Consider the following 26,599-nt stretch of genomic DNA (forward strand, 5'->3'; position numbering starts at 1 on the left):
TGCGGCTTCCTTCAAGAAGTTCCAATTCATACACATCATCAATGAGGCGAGCTACACGATAAGAACCATAAAAACGTGCCTTCAACTTTTCTTTCCCCTTTGCCTTCAATGAGGACTACCTCTATGGCTAGAGTCTAAGATAGACCAAGTCTCCCACTTCAAAACTTCTCTCGATCCGATGTTTGTCAGTGTAGATTTTTTGTTAATTATGCGCCCTTCATAAGTTCTCCTTCAAGAATCTCAGGATGTCTTGCCCTTCTTGAAGCCAGTCCCTTGCCCTTGGTGCACGACTGTCACCTAGTACCATGTCGATAAATAAAAGGGGTTCATACCCATATAGTGCTTTGAAGGGTGCCATCCTAATGGCCATGTGATAAGTGGTATTGTAAAAGTATTTCCCCAAATGCATCCATTTCACTCATGCCCGTTGTTGTGTCGAAACGTAGTTCCGGAGGTGGCTCTCTAGCCACTTGTTCACAATCTTCGTATGTTCGTCTGTTTGAGGGTGGTAGCTAGTACTTGGCGATAATTATGTTCCTACCAATCGAAACAATTATGTCCAAAAAGTACTGAGAAACCGACCATCCCTATCACTGACAATGTTTCAAGGTAACCCATGCAGACGGAAAACTACTCTGAAAAATAAGTCAACTACCTGTGCGGCCTAGAAATCTAAGATGGTGAAAAAGTGTGCATACTTCGTCAGTCTGTCGACCAAGATACAATCCTTCCCGTTTACTTTAGGAACTCCGGTGATGAAGTCCATGCAGATGCTTTCCCACTTTTGTTCTAGTATAGGCAAGGGTTGCAGTAACACGACAAGTAAAATGTGTTCGGATTTGTTTTGCTGACAGACTACACATTCCCATACGTACTACAATACATCTTCCTTAAGTCCTTTCCACGAAAACCTCTCCCTGAGCTATCTATAGGTTTTGAGAAACCCCGAGTGCTCGGCCAAGGGTAAGGCATGTATTTCCTTCAAGATTTTCTACTTCGATTTGGATTTAGGTAATAAGTATATCTGATCCTTATAGTAAATGATGTCATCCACCACCTTGTATCGATCATCTTGAGTGTCGTCATCCATTAGTTTACATGCAAAGCTATTTTTAGAATATTCCATCAATAAGTGTGCTTTCTAGTCAACTGAAATCTGAGACAATAAGAAAATGGTGGTTTTGTTGACAAAGCATCTGCAACCACATTGTTCTTTCCCTTCACATACTCAATGTCGAAATCAAAAGCCTAAATCTTACTTACCCATTTTTGTTGCCTCTCATTCAGATCCTGTTGCTCCAAAAAATATCTCAAACTATTATGATCGATATGGACAAAAAAGTTGGTACCTACCAAATACTGATGGAATTTGGTGAGTGCATACACAATGGCCAACATCTCTGTCATAAATGTAATATAAATGCTCCGCTTGTGTACGCTTCCAACTTTCATAGGCTTTAAAGTGTCTATTTTGCATTAATACTGTGTCAATGCCTTCTCTGGATGCATCACACTCTAGAATGAATGTTCGAGTGGAATAAGGTAATGTGAGAACCGAGCAAGTGCTCATTGCTTTTTTGTAACTTATCAAAAGTGAGTTGCACTCTTTCATTCCACTGTAAATAGCCTTTCTTCGTAAGATCTGTTAATGGTGGACTAAGCTAAGAGAACCCTTTTACAAATCTCTGCTAATAATTGCACAATCCAAAGAACCCTTGCAACTTAGAGAGCGATTTTGGTGGGGGCCAATCAAGGATAGCTTGAATCTTCTCTTGACGAACCTGCACCCCAAATTTACTGACAACTTGCCCTAGGTACACTATTTCTGTCATCCTGAATTCACACTTGGAATGCTTGGCGAACAAGGACTGAGCCTTCATGATCCCTAGGACTTCATCTAGATGTCTCAAGTGTTCTTCCCAAGTTTCGCCATAAATAAGGATATCATCAAAGAATACCAACAAGTACTTACGCAATTGTTTGTTGAAGATGCAATTCATGCAAGATTGGAAGAAGGTAGTTGGTGCATTTGTTAATCCGAACGGCATGACCACGAACTCGTAATGCCTGTAGTGACAACGAAAAGCCATCTTCTCCACATGTTCTTTCCTCATGCGGATCTGATGGTATTCGAAACGAACATCTATTTTAGAAAAATAAACCGCACCATGCAATTCATCCAACAATTCATCGATCCTAGGAATAGGGTATCTATTTTTTATTGCTTTCTTATTGAGCGCACGGTGGTCCACACACATGCACATCATTCCGTCCATTTTAACCAATACTACTGATGATGCAAAAGAACTAGAGCAAGGACGGATCCATCCTTTCTCGAGCAGTTCCTAAAATGTCTTCTCGATCTCATCTTTGAATATTTTTTTGGATGGCGGAAAGGAATGGTGATAATCGGCTTCGTTCCTATTTCTAGTTTGATGGTATGCTCAAAACCTCAATAGGGGGGTATTCCTAACGGAATGTCAGAAAAAACTCACTTATACTTATCCAAAATGTTTTAAAGTTTATTATCTGGATGGTACACTTGTTGACCCTTGATTAGCTCTGTAGACACGAAGCACCATGCAGCCCACACAATGTCATCATGTTGGAAAATAGCTTCCATTTTCCATGCGAATACTTCTTTCAAACCTTCATTCGTCATCCCTCTCAGGACCACCTTTTCTCCATCGACAACAAAAGTGAAATCTATTCACTTGAAACTGTGTACTCGTCCAAAGATTCCATCCATTTTATGCCTAAAATGACTTCCATATCTGCCAAGTCTACTACAAAGAAGTATTTTGTTCTTGTGTGGTTACCCATGGTGATGCTTAACTAGGGAACAAGGTGTGTGCATGATAACATTGACCCCCAGCAACTCTGACTTGGAACACTGTGTGAGCTTCGATGGGAAATCCCCTTCGCTTCACGAGTGATGAGCTTATGAAATTCAAGGTAGCTCCACTATCCAGCATTACAATCACCCTTTGACCTTGGAGAGTTCCTCGTACCTTAAAACTGTATATCTTGGGTTGTTGGCAAGGGTGATGGTTCCTCTACGTTTCACCAATGCTACTACTCTCTCTGTACGGTTGAGACTGATGTCTTCATTGACCTCTTGTTGGTGTTCATCTTCGGTGGAAGAGTCCTTTTGCTCGTCTTCTGGCATGACCTCAATGTACTGTACCTTCCCCTTTCCAAGACATCTGTGTCCTGGCTCCCACATTTCTTTGCAACTAAAACATAATATCTTCCTTCGTAGATCCTGCCTAGTGGCTTCTTGCATCGAGGGCTTCATTGGTAGAGGTCAACTTTCTTTTGGTGTTAATGAAGGCTTGGAGTGAAAGTGGCTTTGGACGGAAGAAGATGACGAAAGTGCCATGCTTCAAGCCTTTTATTGCTTCCAAAAGGGTCGTTGGATTCAAACCTTTAACCCATCCCTTAATGGTTCCATCAATCCGTCCATGAACAGTACCACCTGACGCCGTTCAGAAATATCAGTGACTACTAAAGAAAGTTTTTGAAATTCAATGATGTATTGATCCATCGATCCTCTTTGCCTCAATTGTGCCAATTCCTTGAATTTGAGTTTTGAATCTTGGTTATCAAGCCTCTCTATTAATCTTTCCGTAAATTTTACATACGTGTTGATCTGGTCATGTCTGAGTGTGATTCTACCGTATTGCCACCATTCGTGCATTGTTCCTTCTAAATGGAGAGCGGAAAACTTAACTACTTCTTCTTCTGGCATTGGATTACGCTGGAAGTAAGTGTCCGCTTTCATTACCTAGGTTGTGCACTCATAGATCCCAATACATCAAATGACGATAGCTTTACTTTACTCAACTTCTTTTTGAGATCATCATTAAAATATCCTCTATTTCCAATTCCAGAATAAAGCGTTCTCAATTTCGTGTAATCTTTATATGAAATGTCTCCTTCCAAATTGGCATTCCTCCAATCTTCTCTCAGTTGTTTTTGTATTTTTGCGAAAGTTGGTTCCATTTCTCTTTGCGGCACCTCCGTCCATGGAGGGAAGGTCAGCATGGAAGGTCGAGAATGTGTTGAATGAGGGTTTGCCTTACCTGACATCGAGTTCGTGCTATGACCATTTTGTTCACCAGATATCTTATTGTCTGCCAGTTTCTTGAGAGTTTCTTCCATAAGTCGTTGAGTATCATTTATCTAAGTCTGATTCCTCGAAAGATCCCTTAGTAGCACCATGAGTTCGGCAAGAGTGGGTTCTTGATCTGCCATTCTATCAATCTCCTCCTTTTCTAGCTATAAACTTTCATTCACTGTCCACAAGCTGGCAAGATCAATAGCTCTGATACCACTGTAATGTTTCTTTCCCGTTTGTAAGCAAAGGTTCCAGATTCAACAATTCCCTCAATTAAATGTTAGTTTGTAAAGCCTACGCAATGGACACTAGAAGTCCGTACAGTGGACAGAAAGTGTAACCGCAGGGGTGAAGAAATAGTCTTGGATGTCATATGGTTGTGTTGGCCTGGAGGCCATATGGCCTGGATGTCGTACAATGATGTGTCTCAACCGTACAGTGGAGGCACTATTCCGTAAGGTGGTATGTGGGAGTCGTACAATGATGTTGGAGCAAGTAGGGAGGGACTTCAGCAAAGAAGGGGGATCCGTAAGGTGTAAATCCAATATTTGGTGGAGGTCGTACAATTGTGTGTATGAGCGAAGGGTGATGGGATGTTAGAGGCCATACAGTGGCGTGTATGAATGAAGGGTGATGGGATGTAATAACTTTGCTGGGGTATTGCATGCATCCACGCAAGAAAGATAAATCGCTACCAATAACAATTATACTGCAGGTGATTTGCTAGATATAGATGATAGACAAAATGCCAGTACCAATAATTACACACGGAATGTATATTAGCAAACGAAGATGGCGCTCCAGATGTGCCAGACCTGAAGCAAAGTAGAACACAACAGAATAGGGTGAGGGTTGAATCCCACCAAAACCGAGATAGCCAAGTGGGGAAGATCTTTCACTTCCGAAATGGTGAACAACAGAGAATCCCAACTGAAATTCACAATACAAAGAAAAATAATCCAAATCGCATCCCAACTACTACCTACATGTCGTGCTTAAGTAACCTTCGCAGGAGCTTCCCGAGGGTTTACAAATATAGTTGATGGCCACACCTACGGAAAGAATAAAATAAAAATGGGTCTGAGATATACTAAATCAATCGACCCATAAACAAAGGTTTGATTAATTATTTGTTTTATGACCGGAACATTACAGTGCTCTGAGTAATGACCTCTTAAGCATCAAGTCACATGATACTCACCAAGTACTTTGAGTAATGGCCTCCTGAACATCAAGTTGCATCACATTCACCAAGTATCTACGTAATGGCCTCTCGAATGTTGATTTTGCAAGATATCCACCAAGTACTCTTAAGTAATGGCCTCCTGAACATCAAGTCACATGATATTCACCAAGTACACTTGAGCAATGGCCTCCTCAACATTAAATTGCAAGACATTCACCAAGTACTCAAAAAATGTTCATAAGGTATGTGCACATGTATCCTCAATGGTACTTACAATAGGAACATTCATGGTCTATTTAAGGAGCTCAATCCACCATGCAAGATATAATCTATCATGATCTACTTAGACATCATAAGACATCCATCATAATAAATGATTAAGTTATTGTAAGATCGTCATCTTTCAATAACTTCTACAAATACAAGTGATAATCATTTGGAAGTCGTCACTTCATCATGATGTACACAGGGGGCAGGCCCATTAAAATCATGTAGTCACACATATGGATTTTCAAACTCCCTTTGAATTTTAATCTTTTAGCTCCTAACTCAATATTGCCTCTAATGAAGTGTTAGAGTCCCTCTAAATTTGATATCAATCTTTCTTTTCCTGCAAGAACATCCTCAAAAAAAGATCAAGGCAAATAGCTCTCATAGTACATATAGAAATACAAATAAGAATGTTAGCATTAATTAGGATATTAGTAATTTACCTCATGCCTATTACTAACAACATATATATTTATAAATTAGTAATTTACTTCATTTTCATATGAGACCATAACGAAACACAAATTTAAGCAATCACTCAACTTTGCATGAAGCTCCAATGGTTATAAAGGAACATTTAAAATTAAGCCAAAATTTGGGATGTAACACACAACCTCATTATCACTAGTACTTTCGCACTTTCCTTTGATTAGATCAAACAAAAATTGATTTTTTGACATAAAAAACTTGGGCCTTTCACGCTATTGTTTAGGTGTTGAAGTTTGGCAGATTGAAGGATTCCTAGTCGTTTCTATTGGCCTCTCTCTGTTTCTTTTCTTCTTCTTGTTTTGTTGTATGCTTTTATTTTTTAGCACCTTTTGGTGCTCCTTTTGTTGTCAGCCTCATTGTTGTAACCCTCCAGTCCCATAGACCTTTTGGTGGTCTTTTGTTGGACATTAATATCATCATCTTATCTTATCTTATCTATCTCAGTCTAAGTATGCCTGCAGTCTACTAAACAAGTTTCCGATGCAAGATTCCAAACTTACATCCATGCCTATGGAGAAAAGGATGAAGTTGACAACCAAATCAGATTCACCTATGGTGAACAAATAAGCATTCAGCCAATTGGTGAGCAGTCGCATCTACCTTATTGTTATCAAGCCCGGTCTCAATTTTACAATGAGCTACATTTCACGCTTTATGACACACCCAAGAATGATCACTGGGTAGCAGCAAAGAAAGTGCTCTAGTATGTGAAGGGCACTTCTGATTTTGGTCTTTTGTACAACAAAAGTCATGATCCTAAACTTTTGGTTTTACAGACTTTGTTTGAGGAAGTTTCATTGATGACAAAAAATAAACATTTGGGTATCTTTTCAGTTTGGGATCTAGTACACTCACATAGACTAGCAAGAAGTAGTAGGTGGTGGTTTTTTCCTTGACAAGAGTTGAGTATTGAAGAACAATTAACGTAAATTGCAAGGCATTTTGGCTTTGAAGGATACTTTTAGACATGCAAATGTCTCAAGCAAGTCCTACTCCCCTTAACTTCACAATTATGGGGTGTTTATTACGATGTAATTGGTAAAATACTTGCTTGTTATTAACAGAGACCGAGAAGTCTATATATACAAAAGAATGAAACGATGTTTCCTTAGGAAAAAATTGTCAAGAGTAGAAACATTCTATTCTAGCTAAATGAAAGCTAAAGAAAGCAAAGAAAGCTAATAGATAACTAGAAACTAACTAATATTAGAAACATTCTCATATTTACAATAGATTACAAATAGATAACCATTAACTAATAATAGAAGCTTATCTATTATCGTAATAGTGCTAAATTGGTCAAGAATCCGATCTTCCATGAAAGAACCAAGTATGTTGACCTTCATTGTCATTTCATCCAAAGGTTGAAGATAAATCAGTTTACTTGATGCATGTTCCGAATGTGGTTGTGGACCAAACAGCAAACATTCTCACCACGTCTATGAGCCCAAACAAGTTTGCAACATTCAAGAGGTAACTTGGTGTAGTTGATAGACTGAACATCAAGGGTGGGTATTAGAATAATATCTTTATTATTCCTTGTTCAATAGTCAATATTGTAGATTCTATAAATATTAAATAGTTTCTAATTATTTGATTGTTTTATAATAGAAACATCATCTTTTGTAATCTATAAATGAACATTCGTTCATTCTTTAATTCATTCAATATTTTACTAGCTACTTTTATAATAGATATCTTAGAAGCCTCAACATAACAAAGATCAACACTTAAAAACTGCTGACTACTAGTGCTCCTAATTGATTTTGAACACAAATAAAACAAGACCAATGATGCATACAAGTACAAAAATTTATATTTGACAATGGCATAAAAAACACAGCAAAATTAGGATTCAAGAAAAGACTCTCAAAGTCAAAGTCCATTTCAATTTTAGTCTTAACTAAAAGTTAACCACTTGACTCAAGATATGAATTGAAAATCGTTCAGCGGACAGTGTCAGTTTCTGAAATTAGAGATTCATGGCTAAAAATATTACATTCACATTTTCCTTTAAAGTATGTTCGGTTTTCAAAATTATAGTGAAAAAACTTTGTAATAATTTTGGAGACTGAAGTTTATATAGGCCTAGATCAAATCACCCTGCTTAAGTAAAGTCATCTATCTATACATGAGGTCAGTACAATTAGAATATTATAATATTTCTTTTATGGGCATCTTAGTTTATCTTAATTTTATTAGGTAGTTTCTATTTCGTCTTTAGTTCACCATTTACATTGTCTTTGTAAATCTAGATTAAACACTTACATTTTCTTTGTTTAACAACAACATTAGTTTACCATTGCATGATATCAGAGCAGGCCGATGGGATATCATAAAATTTGGCAAAATTTTCAAAAAACAAATGAGCCTCTTTTGATCAAGTTTTTTTTTCCAGAAATTTATTTTTCTATTTTTTAAAATAAAAATCATTCGAGGTATTCTATGAAAATAGTGGTTTCTCTTCGAAGATTTTTGCTGAAAATTGCAGACCCAGTCGAAAGTTTTGATCACTTAATTTCTTGGTTTGAGAAAAAGTCTCTAATTTTCAAGGGTTGCACATTAAATGCATCTGTTTTTTATAAGTTGCATGTTCTTGCATGTGTTGTTTTAACACGCAAAGTCTTGTGTTTTTCCCATGAAGGTTTCTCTTTTGGGTTTATAATTTTGCCCTCAAAATTATCTGATGGGTTTCCCAAGTTTCATATTTTTACCCCTTAAAAATTTTCTGTTGGGAAAAAATTATCAAAGTGGTTTTATAATTTTTTCCTCAAAAATTATCGAGTGGATTTATTTTTATTTTTCTCAAAATTTATCTGTTGGGTTTATAATGTTATCCTCAAAATTTATTAGTTGGGTTTATTATTTTTCCTCAAAAATAAAGTTTTGTATTTTGTTATCTATGTCTCTGAGTCTGTTTTATTTTTAATGATTTTTCACCTCAAATATATGTTGGCTTTTGATCAATTTTTCACCTCAAAAATTGTGTTGGGCTTTCGTCAATTTTTCTCCTCAAAATGATGCTTTGTAAATATCAAATTACAATATCTTGCAATCTGTTTTGGGGCATCCTAATCATCTATAAAGTTTGGAGGGTTTGCAGATTTTTCCTCAAACTCGCGGCAATTGTTCTTAGGCAGATTCCAGTGCTTATTCGGAGACTGTAGATCCCTCTCAGCCTTTTTCAGCTATTCTGACTAGCAGTGTTTAGCGCTTTACCTCCGTGAGACTTCACAGCTCCGCGACCTCACTCTTCAACATATGTTTCCTCGAAGACAGGCCTCAATCAGCTCATCATCGCCTTCTTCCTGCCCATGTCCCGCTCCAGGGGCATGAAGCGGTCGCTTGATACACCCATCTCCAAGCACATCAAATCTATTGGAGCTTGTTGCAGTTTCACCAAACAGTGACATCCTTTCTCCAATGTTACTCAAGGACAGGCCCAGACCCCTAGTCGCCCTGGGCTTTATCCTTCAATGCTAGATTTCTTTGTATCGAGAAAGGATATTTAGTTCTTCTCTTGTTTGATGGTCTTCCCTTCCTTTTCTCTCGTGTTCGTTTTTTTTTTAGATACCGTTTGGTGCTCTTGTTGGGTTATTTTTCTCCCCTGTTGTATCTTTCAGTCTCTTATACCCTTTGTTGGTCTCTTGTTGGACATTAATATCATAATCTTATCTTATCTTAGTATGTCTTTGGCTACAGGGAAGGGCAGCTCCAACATCAAGTCGGGATTTTGTGATAATTTCTGATCAAAAAAATTGCTTATTCTAGGAGGGTTAATGGCAAACTCATTTCAGTGGTAGAGTCTATGGTGGGCTCTTGTCTATTTTTGTAAAGCCTTCTAAAGAAGGGGGTGCCCTTCTTTGTTCTATTCTAGATGGATTTTGGCTTCCTAGTCATTTACATTTTGCAAATCTAGGGAGGGTCTCAACAACAGCAGAATGTTTTTAAGAATTTGTAACCAAAAGACAACAGTTAGACAATGACAATTAAGGAAGGGTATTAGAATTTAGAATATTATAATATTTCTTTGGTGGTCATCTTAGTTAATCTTTATTTTAATGGGCAGTTTCTATTTTTGTCTTTAGTATACGATTGTTTCTTTTTGAAACATCACCTTTGTAAATCTATGTAAAGAGCTTTGATCTCCTTTGTTTAATAAAAATTAAAACAACATCCATTTACCATAATAAGCATCACTGTCTTCCATGAAGCTATGAAATTTTACATTGCACTTTCTTTTCCAAGTATCTATATAAATGAGAAATCAGCAGATTCAATTATGAGGCTCTCCAGTGCATAACAGTACTTATGTGATGTTATATGCAAAATAGAAATGAAAGGTATGACAATAAACATGCCAAGTAAACTCACCGCCCAATTTGGGAGCAGTGCAAGAACTGTTGGTGAAAGCCCTCGGTACATACCCCGGAAACCTTCGTTTCGGAATATTTTCTGCAGACTGTTAAGAACAAGGCTGCCTGCTTCCATCCATTGGAAAAAAAGATTCAATACAACTTCATAGTTCAAACAGAGAGAGACAGAAATAATTGCTTTAGCAAGATCAAATAATAAATCTGAATACATGTATTGAAGTTTAAGTTTCAACTGTATTGGTGCACATTATCTGTAAAAGTTACTGTAACAGAACCTTGGTGGGAATACAAATTATTAAGGTCAGTCTAAAATTGTGTGCAGAGTTTCCTCCTAAAATTCTGGTAAATACAGCTCAAATGCAAAGCTTCTTAGAAGTGCAAAGCTTGCTAGTAGAGATAGTGCATAGTGGAGTGCGAAAAAACTTTTCACATCGTACCAAGGACAATGTACACGGCATTTTGCAACAAGCATGCAAGACATCATTTTAGAAACTTGACAGGTAGACTCCATTTATGGAGGTAACTGATAAATTTTGAAAGCAGTATAAACAAAAATACAAATGGATATAAGGAATGAGAAAAGGAATGCAAACTAAAAGGTTACACTAAAGAATACAGAACAACATTGCTACGAGTAATAATTTGTGTATAAAGGGATCAACAGTCACAAGCATGACATACATAGTAGCACCTGTAAATTCAATATGCCATGATTAAACGTCAACTAGTGCGAGGAAGCGGTGATTATGATATGAAAACCAAGATCATTAGGCAATAGCTAGGGTAGTTGATGTGCAAATCATCCCACAATTAAGCAGTCAGCACAAAACTGCACTTAAACATATTTCAAAGCTATATCCTATTATATGATGGCATAGAGAACCAATGGACTGCCTGTGTAATGCATTGATTGTCAAATACAAGAGAGAGACTCCTCTATTAGCAACATTTAAAAAACTTCAAACTTTCTGTCCATCATGGGTCATAGAATTTCAAAAAGCAATATATTGACGCTTAGTATGCCCAGCAAAACACCTTTTCTCCTCAAATTGAATGAGAAGCAGACCTGGATTTTTTGGTTTATGGAATGCTAACTAGTAATGAAGTGGGGAATTCTCCACTTGACTTTGACAAAAGTGCCCCCTTTACCCTGGCCTGACAGATAGAATAGCTCCCTAGCCAAAATTAAGGCATGACACCATATAGTGGAGCCCTATTTCATTTGATATATATTGTAGTCAAAAGCCTATGCATGTGTCAACGAAATAAGCTTCTTGTCGACTTTTGTAAAATATATGTTTTGCAGCTGTGCATTCTATCAATGGAGGCAAAATAACATTAAATAAGACTTTTGGGGCCACAGCTATAATAGAAAAACAAATCCAAGCATCAGATGATGTTGGCATACTTATCATTCGAAGGAATTACCACTTGTGAACACTATAATTCAAATGTTTGAACACCCAATCCAAAAGGAGGACAATGCTCTAATAGTAGTAACACAAGGCAGGTTGGTTATTTTTGAATATGCATAATTTGACCAGTAACCCTAGAAAATGTTAAGGGGGAAATTGATTTTTAATGGAGCCCAGTGGGGCCCACCACCATAATGCTTCCGTTACCCTGCCTCGCAGATAGAATAGTACCTAGCAAAAATTAAGGCATGATACCATTTAGTGGGGTCCTATTTCATGTGACATAGATTAAAATCAAAAAATAGCCTGCACATGTGTCATCAAAACAAGCATCTTGTCAACTTTTATAACATATACGTTTTCAGCTGTGCATTCTTTCAGTGTGAGGAAAGATAAGAATCTCTGGTGCTACAAAGCATTGTGGAAAAACAAGTCCAAGCATCAGATGATGTTGGCATATATATCATTTGCAGAAATTACCACTTGTGAATAGTATAATTCAAAAGTTTGAACACCCTAATTCAATAAGGAGAAGGAAACACTCCAATAGTAGAAACAAGGCAGGTTGGTTATTTTTGAGCATTTATAATTTGACCAATAACCCTAGAAAATGTTAAAGCGAGAAAGCGGTTTTAGATAGAATGCATTTGAGCCCACCGCCAGTGATTGCCACCACAACAATCAGCTCCCAAAACTAGAAAATGAAAGCTGTTGCTGGTAAGTTACTAAAATAGTAAAATCAAATCTTCATATGCACCATTTTCATATAAAACAGTCAGTCCACACTATGGAACAACTTATTCCATCCAGTGACACATAATTTTTTAATATTTGGCAACACATGGGCTAGCATAAAAACTGATAATGTAATTCCATGCCTGTTTTTCTTTCAGTATGTGCAATATTTTACGGCCATATAGATCACTTGAATAAAAGTGTAATCTGGTTCAGGCCAAATGTCGATTTTAGATTACACTCTGTAAGGTCATTCTTCATCTTGCTGGATAAAGCTTTCATGCAGTGATGAGAAAAGTTCTCATTTTTTTGGTCATATGCCCTAACTTTTGCAATGCTTCTCAAACTCAAGTCCAAATCCTATCTGAAAGGTGAGACTTGTGTTAGCACAAGGACAGTCAAACAAAACATTGTCCGAATTTCTTCTATGATTGAAATTTTAACCATGAGTATTTAACTGTATTAGCACCTGCAGGGAGGAAACCAGCAGTGACAAACAAGCAGACTAGCAGATTCCTTAGAACAGATTGGCATCCTTTGCAGATAGAATAAAACTAATTTACCAATTCTGAGAAAATAACTAACCATCATACCTTTACCAGCCTGACTCTGTTTAGGTAATCCATGGACTTGCAGCCTTGTCTTAATGACATCCAGTGGACACACAAATGTTGCAGCAATAGCTCCTGCATTATTTATCATTTCAACAATTCACCTAAATGTTAGAACGTTTATCTGCACTATTTAAAAATAAATAAAAGATACATAGCAAATATGATTCAGAAGAAATACACAATGAAGATGGCGAAATAGTAACTTAAGAACAATGAAAAAATTCTAATATGATCAATAGGGAGTGCAAAGTAAATTCGAAATAAAGGTGGTTTGCATAGAGGATGCTTGTAGATAGTGTTCTGGTTTTAAAGGCAACAAAAATGGATCCCTATTTAATTTCTACAATACCTCTAGTAGCATAAGCCTGAAAAAAGGTCAATTAATCACAGTACATACAAATGGGCTACTGTAAAATATATGAGATGGGTATAATTTGTGAAAAATGTTGATCGCTATGAACTAAATTTCTGCAATGAATTAAGACTATAATGGGCATTTTACTCATGTAAAAGGAATTTAAATTAACTATTATATTGCAAATTAGCACATCAGAAAAAGGATCTCAGTTGTGATAAAAAAATGTAATAAGTATAGGTTAGATTTTGCCCACATTAAAGTTCTTGCTAGTAAATTTTATGATAACTAGACCCTAATAAAGCATATGAAAAAGTAAACTACCAATTCTTGAAACAAAAATTGTTAGACAAGTTAAAATTTGGGGAGACTAAAAACCCTATGAGAATGAGGGCTACAAAAGTTCAAAATTCTCTGTTTTAATCAATGGATCTCCTGCTGATATCTTAATATTCTATAAGATATAACCCATCTAATATAACCTTTGAGTCTTCGATCAATTGTTTTCGGATTGCTTTCCAGTCTCTTGTATAGGACTGAGGTGTTTGTATGATTTGTTCTTCGTGATGTCATGTTATGACATGGATTGGTTTATGTATACTTGATTTTGGGATCAGTCCTATTAGGATGATCATTTTGGTGGAATCCGTGATTATGATCAATGATTTTCGGTACTTGTCAATTGCTTGTTTAAGAATTGATGCATGGTATGTGGTCTTTTGTGCTCTTTTTGCTTTACTGAGCTTAAGGTAGGTTATCTATATGTCATGTTGGGAAGTGGCTTGCAATGGAGGCCGAGGCCCTAAAGAGGCTGACGATTAACCCATTGTAGGTTGTTTAATAAGTGATAACATTTCATTAAATGGGTTTTAAATGAATTAATATGATATTGGTACCACAGAAAGTCACTAGGGGGCCAGAGGATTAAAGGACTAGTCGGGTAACCTTAAAGCTGACTCGTTAGTATGCCTTGTCAGTACCAAAGGATACTAGTGCCGCATAGAGTCACTAGGCGGCCGGAGGATTAAAAGACTAGTTGGGTAACCTTAGAGTTGGTTCGTGTGATGACACTTACCCACATGCATAATAGATTTCCTACGTGTCTGTGTTGCCTCTAGGATTAGTTGATACTTGTGTCTTGGTACCTTTTAAGATAGTTTGCTTTCAAGTGATTCCTTGAACCTAGATGTTGGTTTTGACTTTTGAGTTTGTTATCTGTTTAAGACTTGAGACTATCTCCTCAACACGGTGGGCATGGACCATTTAGGTTCCACGAGCTCGGGTGATAGTGCTTTTTCTTATACCCTTGAGATCTGACTGTCGGATGTCGTTGTTGGATGTGTTTGTGCAGATGTTCCTTTCTATTTGATCTTGTATTTCTATGATGGATGGTTATACTTATTATATTGTATTTGATTTCATAGATCTTACGAGATGATATTATCTATTTCATGATGTATATTATTTCAGCCTTTCATAACCTGTGACCTGTACAGTGGATGATTGTGCATCCTGTTTATTGCCAAGTGGCATCATATATAATTGTATATTATTTAAATGGATTCATACTAGTATATTATTATTTGATGTGGATTTATTATATAGTAGATTTATTATTAATTAAACTTAAATGTGATTCAATGTCATGGGACCCTTAAGAATTGTAATCTATTTTATGGTATGTGTTTATGTGAATGATAATTGCTTCTGCTATGTTATAACTGTTGTTGTTAGTTATTATGTTTAACTTTTTTTTTTAAATGTTTGACAAACTTAGTAAAACTTTAGGTTAACTTCTTTTGGGTCACATGGCGGAGCGTTGCATCTACTTTACCTACATGCCCTAGTTGTGCCTAGGCCATTGCCATGGTAAGTAGGTCTTCATCTTTATGGTAAGTAGGTCTTCATCTTTATTATACCCCTCCTCTTTTTTTCATTGACAATCCTAAAAGGAAGCTCCCTCCTAAAGCAAGTTATATCGATGCTCCAACAATCAGCAAATCCATTGTAATGGCTCCATACACTTTTGTGTCTAAGTTTGATTCCACACCATTGATGGAGGTTCCTAATGCAACTATGGCTCATTTTATCAGACTCTTTTGGCACCCTTGGAATTGTTGAGGTTTGGGTGGTTCCCTAAAGATAAATTACCTCAAAGGTCTCAATCAAGATCCCTCTTCTCTTATGACATGCATTCAAGAAACCAATCTAGTGTTGACAATTCATGTTAATCCATTTGGAACAATTTTGAAGGGGATGCTAATTGAGCCTCTAAGGCCTTTGAAACATTTAGGATGATAGTATAACACCAATAGATATCAAAGTCATTATTATCTTTCTTATAATTTTCAAGAAAGGGGTTTTCTCCTTCAAACTTTTCAATGTTCATGCCCCCTATAATTTTAGGTATGGTATGGGCTATAGGCAGATTATTGCTTCCCACCCGTTATGTTCCTTACTATGAACACCTTGCAGGGTGGGGGGTCCTCCCACCCTGCATAGCCCTTAGGGCATACCCAAATTATAGAAAAAAGGGCACCCCTACCTTTGTAGTGGTTGGCGGGGCCCGAGCCGACCCATTCTTCAGGAGCAAGTGAAGTTGGTGAGCCGTATGATGGGCAACTATCTCTCGCAGTTCGGAGAGGATTTTTCTCATAAACAAGAGATAACATTGGGCCTCTATCCTCTCTTAAATTGAAGATCAAAGCCTTGCAATTTGGTTTTGGCTAGTGATTTCAACCTTGTTTTTACAAGCAAATTGAATATCAATGACCTGTGTAGAAAGTATGTTGAAGACATTCTTTTGTTGGTACGGCTTCATGATATCCAACAAACAAGAGAAAAATTTGCATAGTCCAATAGAAGAGTTTGGGATAGCTTTGTTGTTAAGTGTCTAGATAGATTTTTTAATTCAAAAAAACATTAGCCTTTTCCCCTTCATCTATTAGAATAATATTGTAGTATTTAGTTATAATGATCAATTAGTTTGTTACCAATCACAAAAGACTATTGGAATATTCTTTATTCTTTTATATGTCATCTACTTTTCTTAGTTGTCAATCTTAATCTTATCAAATAAGACATGTATAGCTATTATTTAAGGATTATTTCACTCCTTTGTTTGTCTTGAATATCTTCGTAATCATTCTTTGTCATTAATTTTTGCAATATAGTATCAAAGATCAAGTTTTGAAAACCTCAGGATCCATGAATGCAAGGTTGACTTTGTGAATGAGAATTAACCAAAGGAAGTTGTACAAATTCACTCAAGGGTTTTGGCAAATTCTTTCAATAGATTCATGGGTAATTTTTTTGGAGTTTTTCTAATGATTTTTCCATATATATTAGTGGGTTTCATTTTTCCTGGCATATTGCACAAGGGTTTCTAGCAAGTTGTGTGCATTTTTCAATTGAGCCAATTTTTTGGGGTAAAAACATCATTTGTTAAAAAACTAGTGAGGGTTTTTCTATTGTGATCCTAGATTTAAATAAACATTCATGTGGCATTTTTGGTGCTACATTGTGCAACAAGTGACTTTTACTAGTTTGCACAAGAGTTCTAATCAAATCATGAGGGTTTTTAGGAATTTTGACTCATAATAACAGATTTTTGCAAACGCAATAGGCTTCACAATTTTTCGTTTGATTTTTTTATTGATTAAAATCGTGGGTTTCATGTGTTCTCTGACATCGTGGCCAAATGACTAGCAAATCACTCCAAGTGTTTGCGTGTACATTGATTCTAAAGCATTTAACCATTTTTTGCACAAGGATTGGTTCATTGAGAATACTACCTGCTTTTTTTTGAGTGATCTTCGATGGTCGTGAAGAGTGTACAATTGCCAAAAAAGGCAATAATCAAATACACTTCAGAGGGAAATATTTGTTTTTTCTTAATGTATGCTACGCTCCAAGAATGGAGTTCAATCTACTCTAGGTGAATCAGATTATGCACCACCATCCCAAGTTGGATGACATCTTTAGGACACACAAGTGCCATATTGTTGACAAGGAGTCTAAGAATACCATCACACTTTGCCATCACATCAGCATATGAGATCATGGTTTGTATCGACTTGTTGACAACAGTAAGGATCAGGAGCATGCTTTGGCTATAGAGAGTTGTCTTAATCTTTTATCTATCTTAGTTGTCTTGAGATAAAATGGCTGACACATTAAGATTCGGCAACAAATACAAATGCTTGTGGAGCTTGCCAAGCAAAGAAGCGGCATAGAAATCCATTTTCACAATGACAAGATTTAGAGAGCACAAAAGTTCCTTTAGCTAGTTCGTGCAAATGTATGCTGTCCAACACATACAACATGAATTGATGGTACCCAAGTATTTCTTTTAATTGCAGATGATTATAGAATGAAAATGTGGGTTTTTTTCCTAAAAGCAAAATCAGAAGTGCTTAAAGAATTTCGAAAGTTCAAGTCCTCAGTCGAAAAAGAATCAAGATGTGCAATCATAACAATCTGATAATGGGGGAGGAATATTTTTCCAATGAATTCTCTAACTTCTATATTAAACACAGTATCAAGTGTTGATTCACAACACCCTATAAACCTTAGTAGAAGGGCATAGTTGAGAGGAGTAACCATAAAATTATGAAGATCAACAGGTGCGTGTTGGCAACCCGAAGTGTTCCAAAAACGTTTTGCATAGAGGTAGCTTATACTAAAATTCACCTTCTCAACAAGTCTCCAACACAAGTTGTGTAGGAGAAGACCCCAGAGCAAGCATGGCTTGGGAGGACACCAAGACTGAGTCATCTGAAGTTTTTTAGTTAAATGTTTTATGTCTAAATTCTAGATGCCAAGGGAGCCAAATTTATTCCAAGATCTGGAAGTTGTTGATCACGGAGTACGATTACAAACATAAAGCTTAGACGCTGACTGATTTGGACACTAATCATTTGACAAGAGTGTGAAGAAATTGTTAACTCAAACTTGTGAAGCATTATGGCTGTAGAGGATGCTTTGAGACATATCATTGACTCAAGTAGGGCCATCACCCTTGTATTGTGACAAATCAAAGCATGCTCAAGCTGGCCAAGTATCCAATCTTCCACAAGCATACAAAACCTGTGGAGCTTTATTGTCATTTCATATGGTAGTTCATAGAAGATGGATAACTGATGTTGTATTACACTCCAACCAAGGACCCAACTATAGACATTCTTACGAAGTCTTTGAGTCATACAAATATGTAAAATTTTAGAAATAGTTATATAATGGTATATTAAGTTCTTAAAATAGAATTTAGAAATATTATTTATTCTTTTAGTTGTCATCTGCTTTTCTTAGTTGTCAATCTTATGCTCATCACATAAATCATTTGTAGCTCTTATTTAAGGAGCCTTTCACTCCTTTGTTAAGATCAAATATTTTGTGAATCATTCTGTGTCATTGCTTTTTGTAATACTATCACCAATAAAATAATTCAAAGCATGGTGGCTATACACAACCCAATTCTTTTAGCACTGGGTGCAGCAATATTTAAGGCCCTATTCCCTTAAAATTTAATGCTTAGACTAATTTGCCTAGTTTCTCTTTAGAGCTGGCACATAGCTAGAATTCTAAGGGCCTGCCTAATCATGCCCATGACATTTGGAAACTTAAGATCTCCAAACTAAATTTGACCTCAGAAAATGGTCAGAAGACTGCTCTTCTTCTATTATACCAAAATGCACCCTTTTGTGTAAGCTTTGGAAAAATCAAAGAGATCATTGAAACTGAAGCCCTTTATGAATTCTCTCAAGCTTGAAAGAGAATCTTTTTTCTCTCACCTATATCAAGAAGCTCAATGGGAAGAGCAACACTAAAGACTCAAATCTTGTATGAATTGACCTCATGAAGGGGATTTAACACAAAAATTCTTCCTTTGTGCTCTCTCTTGCTTGCCATGATGATGGTTCACTGAGTGTGACCCGAGACATTGACTCAAAAATGGACATACAATCAAAATCCAGAAGCATTAAGAATACTATTATGGATTGTAAAAACCTACTAGCAATGACTAAATTCTTCCACTTTCAAAGGAATACAATCAAAGAAATTTAATGACCCTGGTTGGAATGGTCTTGTCCCTTTATTTTCTAGTGTGTTTCTCTTGTATAAATAAATAGGTTTTAAATAAAAATTAAATCCAATTTATGAATAAATGAAATCATTCAGTAATTTGCTTAGGCCAACTTTGTGACAGTTTTTCCTAAGGCCGATCTTGGACAGTTTCCATATATATATATATACACAACCTTGGTCAGGTTGTGACAGTTTCCCTTCAGCGATCTCTGTGACAGTTTTTCTTGAGGCTAACCTTGGATAGGTTTCACACACACGCACATATAATTTTATTTTTAAATTTTTGCATGAGAATCCATCGAAAAATTTAGTCATTGGAAAGGTTTCACACACACACACACACACATAAATTTTTGCATGAGAATCCATCGAAGAATTTAGTCATTAACTACATTAAATGAATGCAATCTTCTTTCCAGACACAAACCTAGGAGATATCCCATTGATAGGACGAAATCACATTGATATATTATTCAGTTTCCATAGTTTTTTATGTTGTTGCCAAAACTATTTACTGATTCGCACTATCATTTAGGTCGGAAAGTGTGGCTGCATTAGGGAGGTTGAGTCAGACTGTTGGTTTGTTGTGTCTAAGCCAGCTGCAGCAAACCAATCTAGTCTACCAATGCAACAAAGGATAGACAACAGCTGTGAAGGCAATGCCTCAAACATAACACACCAGTCATGGGAGTTAAAAAAGTTTCAATCTTTGTGATATTAGTTAGGAACAAGTATTTCTTGGAAAGCTGAGTTGCACAACAGAATCGCTACAAGGTGATTGGTTGTGCCACTTCCAAGGTGACAACATACCAAATACATAGAGTTTACAAGCAATGTAAAAATTGTTAGCTAAAAAGCAAAGTTGTCTAAATTAAAGAATAGTTCCAAAACTCAGACTTGGCAAAGCCGACTCAACTCGTAACTTAGCTATGACTCCACAAGGCTACGACTCGGCAAAATGAAAAAACCCTTGAAATTTAGAGATTTTTAACAATTTAAAACTTGTTTCATGCACCCTTTATTGAATATAAATAAAAGACACTATAACATCATCAAAAAGAAGCTAATATGTCATCACATACATAAACGTAAAATGTAAATAGTAGGTAAGTCTACCAAGACTATGGAATTGAAAGCAAAGGAATTTTGGATGAAATGAGTTGCAAACTTAAAACCTTTAGACAATCCTTGTTCTACCTTCCATTTGACCTTAGAAAGACCTGATAGGTTATGGGGGGTTAGAGTGTTGAAGCTATTTTGAATCTTGGAATTTGGCTGAGTCTGGAATTTTTCGAAAAACCTCAAAGTCTAGATTTTGCATCTTAACTCCTATGAAGTTGAAACCTGTCTCCAACATCTTGACAGAATTTATACAAATATAACTTAAAGTATAAGAATGTAACTTAAATGTTATACTTGTATAAATCCTATAACTTAAAGTATAAGAATGTAACTTAAATGTTATACTTGTATAAGTCCTCCTGCCCCCTTAGCGAAGTGTCGAATTGAAGAGTAAACTTGCAAGCATATGCTTGAAACCGGCAAAGTTATACATGCTCGAACTCGACGAGTTGGGCAAGATATGCCAACTCAACGATTTGGGCAAGTCATCCCCCAAAACTTGGTGAGTTGGGTTGACATTACTTGGTTGGGCCAACCCAACTCACCAACTTGCCAAAATAACTCGATTTTTGACCAATTTAGCGACTTTGAAATAAAGACAACGTCAAACATTAGAACAAATTAAGACAACTAAAAAAAGGCCTAAATGAACATTATATAAGATTCTAAATTACAAGCTAAAAATTGTAAGAATCTATGATACTAAAAACAATCTAATACCCTCCCTTAATGGTCATTCTATCAACTACCCTGCAAAAGACTGCACATATCATGTGGCCATATAACATCTTGTTGTCGTTGAGACCCTCCCTGGATCTGCAACATGTCAATGACTGAGAGGACTAAAATCCGTCCAAAAAAGAACAAAGAAGAGTGTTCCTTTATGCAGAATGCTTTGCAACAAGAGACAAGAGCTTTCCACTGACTCTGCCATCTGTTACTATCCCTACTAGCATTTGCAAAACTTATGACCAAAAATCATCACAAAACATCCAACCTAATGTTGAATAACAAAGATGTCCCTCCCTATAGCTAAAGACTCATCAAGAACATATACCACAATTTAAAGGAAGAATTGACGAAACCCTTCAAAATTTTGCAGATGAGCAAGATGCCCCAAAAGACTGCAAGATACCATGATTTGCCAAAAACCTTTTGCTAATGTGCAGTATGACTCAAAACCGCCCACAAAAAGCTATTAACTTTTGTGGAAAAGTTGACAAAACCTTAAAACAAAAGTTTACAAAGCATCACTTTTTCTTGGAAAAAAAAGGTAAACCCTAAAACAAGAACTCTTGCATAAAATACCACATAAACAAACAACTTCACAAATTACAAATCCCATAACCGATTTCTAATGAGAAAATCAAAAAAACCAAACAGATAACTGGCACAAAATCTGAGGCATAGATTAGCATACAAAACATCAATTTTAAGGAAAAACAATAAAACCTTTGCAGAAAACAAAGAGCCCTCCAGAACTATGGAAACCCTAAACAAGTCTTACAAGAGTAAACCCTTAATTTTTTGGTTAAAAATTATAAATATGCCCAAAAAAAAAATCCACATGGTAAAATTTTGGAGAAAAAATTATTAAAAAACTCGCCTAATCTTCCAAGGGAAAAAAATAGAAACCCATAAGATGATTTTTTTTGGAAAAATTATAAAAACCCTAGAAATAATATTTTTTAAAGGAACAAAGAATATAAAAACCCAAGCTACATGGATTTGGAGGCACAAGATCAAGCCATGATTTTTACTGAAAAATCGTTCAAAAATGAAAAGCTCATCTGCATAGGGCTAAGAAAAAAATCAAGCAAGTAGTAGATAATCAAAACACTTCTTGAGGCTCACAAAAAAAAACACAATTATTGCACCCAAATATGCAACTAGACTTCAAAGGTAAACCTGTGCTTGTACGGGCTGAAAAAAAGATCTTCATCTGCCAAAAATGGAGGATAATGAACAAAAATAGATGGACCCAAAAAAAAAAAAATTTTTAATCTAAAAATAAACCTATAAGGAGAATGGTTTGTTTACACCTAAATTGTCATAAAATAGAATACCCTCTGTCTAATAAACATTAGGACATAATCACTAAGCATGGAATTCATAGCAGATTTTGATCAAATCGATAAAAGATCACCATATTATACTATTCAAGGAAAGAGTCAAAATAATTTGTTTAATGAATAGTGTGCGCGAAACTTGAATCTGCCTCAGTAGGTAATGTTGAGTTTATGGACACAATAACTGTTTAACAAGACCTTCTATTAAAACATCTTTGAAAAACAACTACGTGTATGTGAATAATGGGCAACAAAGATTTAAGGAAGTATACAGAAAGTGATAATATGCACTACAACCATTGGAGATACTATTTTTAGTCAAAGAGAAACCATAGAATCTATTGCTTATATATGTGGAGGATTTTATAAGTAAGCTAAGCCAAGTTTGAACTTATTAAGCCAATTTAGAAAATTTATAACCCCTCCAATTGGACATGTTTACTAAGGAATCTTACTAGGTTTAGGCTCTTTAGCGATCAAATTAATCAATATATTAAGAAGACTTCCCCTTTCTGTCTTAAATGCATTTTGTTTATTCTTATTTCAAGCTATTGCAAAAACCCATTCATAAGATAATTGCCAATTCAATTCGAAGAAGGTTTATTCTAAAATTTCATCTTAAGAATAGAAGTCATTTATCTTGATGAATATAAATATTTGTATGCTCAGTAAAGTTGAATAATTTTCATTGTTTTAATCTTATAAAGCTAGCAAATATCTTGGCCAAAAGGTATATGCGTGAAAGCTAAATTTAAATAGGATCTATAACAAGGAGGCAAAGGAGCAAGCAAAACACCAATTTTAAGGAAATCAATAGCATATACCAAAGAGAAGGAATTTAAGAAATATAATATTGTGAAGTGAGGATTAATCCACGCAATCTCTTAAATTTGTAATTAGGGGAATGCCCCTATATTATTGTTTGTATTTCTGTGAACGTACGTCCCTAAGCAAGAGTAGAGATTTTCTCGACTCCGCTCTTTCCTACCAGTGCCAACTTTGAACGAAAGAACAACGTAAAACTTTACCAAAATGAATTAAATATTGGCTTCAACCTTTTACTAATTAAAAAAAACACAAAAAAAAGGTCAAAAAAGTGTGCCAAAATGCATAAACCCAAGTGCCACAATTTTTAGCGGCAATATTAAGCCCCAGAAATACAAAGACAAGGTTGTGGATTATAAATTGAAATTTTTAAATCTTGGAAAAATAAAAAAATTAATGTGAGTTTCTCGAACCAGCATCTAAAATCCTAGATGCAATTTTGACAAGATTAATTCTTCAAAATGTGTCGAAACCAACACCGATGGATTTCCAATAAACACTAGAAGGGTTAGGAACATACTGCAAAAAAGGAAAAATTAATTCCAAATTTCACCACAAAAAATTGCCCAAAAAAATTTAATGCTCTTACAAAATCCTTTGAATTTCTTCAAAAAAAATTATCTGGATAGCAAAGAAACAGCTACCAAAGACCTATGAAATTCTTACTATTTTTTAAAAAAAACTTAAATGATTTTTTTCATAATCATGGGCCCTCTCATGAGGGAGTCACATCAAAACCAACACCCGCTCAGATATCATCAAACTCTAAAAAACAAAATTAATTTGTATCCACAATACACTAAACATATAGAGTTTACAAACACCATAAAAAATGCTAACTAAAAAGCAAAGTTGTTTAAATAAAGACAATGTCTAAAAATAGAATAGATTAACACAACTACAAATAAAGCCTAAGTGACCATTAACTATGATTCTAAATAACGGGCTACAAATAGCAAGAATCTAAAGTACTAAAAGTAGTCTAATAATGTGTTCAAGGATTTGAGAAAAGATGTCAATCTGCACCCTTATTTGACCCTATTCTTTTGAACTCTAAGAACTGGGTTTATATGGTGATAATGGAATTATTATTAAAGATCATTATTGTTTTATGTCTACAACTTGAAAAGCAATTGGGAATCTGGGCATATAAATCTGTAAATTTTAAGTAGGATATTTCAAATTGAGTTATAACAACCCTCTTACTAACAATGAGGATATTAAGGCAAGTCCATGCTCATTATGCAGCTTGTTATCAAAAGTCTCTAAGAAATCTGCTTTTCCTCAATAACATTCCTAATGGCATCTCTAAGGACATTAAACATCATCTTTGTCAAGCAGTTCCCATGGAGAAGCTCCAAGGCTTATATTCAACTCTACCAAGGACTATATTCAACTCTACCAAGGACAAGACACCCAGATTTGATGGGTTCTCTAACTCTTTTTACCACCAAATTTTTTATGACCTTCACAACTTGATTGAAGATATCCATCAACTCTACTTCCTTTGCTTTGATACCCAAAAAAAGAATGATGCCTCCTTTAATAGGTTTGGGCCACTCCTCTAACAAGATTATCATAAAAGAAAATAGCCAACAAAATTAACAAATCTTTAAGTCTAGTTAACTTTGAGGGAAAAGGTGTATCTAAAATTGGCAAACAAAATTATGAGAATATCATGTTTTATGCACAATAGCAACAAAGGAAATAAGAAAAAGGATTGTTGTTGAATCGGGACATGGCTAAAACTTTTGACAAAGCTGATCTCGACTTTTTGGCACAAGCCTTTGTGTTCCATGTGTCATTTAGAAAATGGATTTTTGTATTCATTACAAATCCTTCAATTGCCACAATGATTAATGGGTCCCTAGCTTGTTTTTTCAAAGCCGACAAAGTTTTAAGATAAGGTTATCCACTCTCCACTATCTTTAATTAAGATAAGGTTGAAAACATGAGAGATCTCTTGTTCTTGAAAGCAGGGATTCAAAATAATGGTAATCAAGGTGGCCAACATAGTTAAGAAAATCACTCATGTGCAATTTGCAAATGTTACCATCTTGCTAAGGGAACTTCCCAACTAAATGGTAGAAAACTAAAGGATTATTTGAACTACTTTTGCTCCTCAAAAGAAAGGTTTCAAAGACACTTTTCAATTTGTAGTATCTTCGATCAATTGGGAACTTCAATGAGTTTCAAGCTAACGAGATTGTTGGCTCAATCTTCTAAAAGTTTCACAATGGCCTCCAAAGTCTTTACAATGGGTGACTAAGTCTCACAAGCCAATCAATCTTGACCAAACTAGTCATCTTCAGTGTTCCCATTTACCAACCATGCCCTAGATTCTATTCTTCATTTCCTAGTTCAAAATACAAGAAGTTTTTATAATACAAGTCAAGGTCCAAGGTTTTTGACAAACTTCCAAACCAGGAAACAAAATTGAACTTGAATACAAAATGTTGAAATATCCTCTTATTAATTTGAAATAAACTTGTTAAAGCAAGAGTAAAAGGATGATACAATAAAATTACACTTCAAAATTTTGAGATGCCTTGGTTTTCAAGCCTTATAACATTCAAATAATCAAACCAAATATCTTTCTCTATCTTTCAAACCAAGTAGCCTAAGTGGAACTATTGTTCCCTTGTATGAATATTGGAAAAATCTTTGCGCTTGATGACACTTTTCTCCAACTTTCTATCTCCTCCTTATATAACTCATGAATGTATTTAACAAAACCTTTTATCACAACATTACTAATATTCAAATTTGCACTACTCCTTGACTCAATAACACCCATAGACTATTTGGAATAGGTTCCTTCCTACATTTTGCTCATTGTCTTGTTGTAAACAATTTTTACTTGTGTCAAGAAGGTCCTACTAATATAGTTTGTCTCCCATTAAATATCTCAATAAATTTCACAAACTACTATTTGC

The 26,599-nt window shown here is 35.5% G+C and overlaps 1 protein-coding gene across 1 annotated transcript in view; it reads right to left on the minus strand.

Moving 5' to 3' along the window:
• The window catches only part of LOC149537903 (nicotinamide adenine dinucleotide transporter 1, chloroplastic-like), a 90,808-nt gene that overhangs the window by 45,318 nt on the left and 18,891 nt on the right, over positions 1 to 26,599 (minus strand). The window contains exons 2-3 of the mRNA XM_089799315.1: positions 13,185 to 13,277; positions 10,440 to 10,546 (exon numbers count right to left, since the gene is read on the minus strand). Of these exons, the coding sequence (XP_089655441.1) occupies positions 10,440 to 10,546; positions 13,185 to 13,277 (200 nt within the window). The remainder of the gene's footprint in view (positions 1 to 10,439; positions 10,547 to 13,184; positions 13,278 to 26,599) is intronic.

Source organism: Cupressus sempervirens, chromosome 9 (genome assembly GCF_028749045.1).
Source record: "Cupressus sempervirens isolate cs-2001-9-10 chromosome 9, ASM2874904v1, whole genome shotgun sequence".
In the NCBI taxonomy this organism is placed as follows: Eukaryota; Viridiplantae; Streptophyta; class Pinopsida; order Cupressales; family Cupressaceae; genus Cupressus; species Cupressus sempervirens.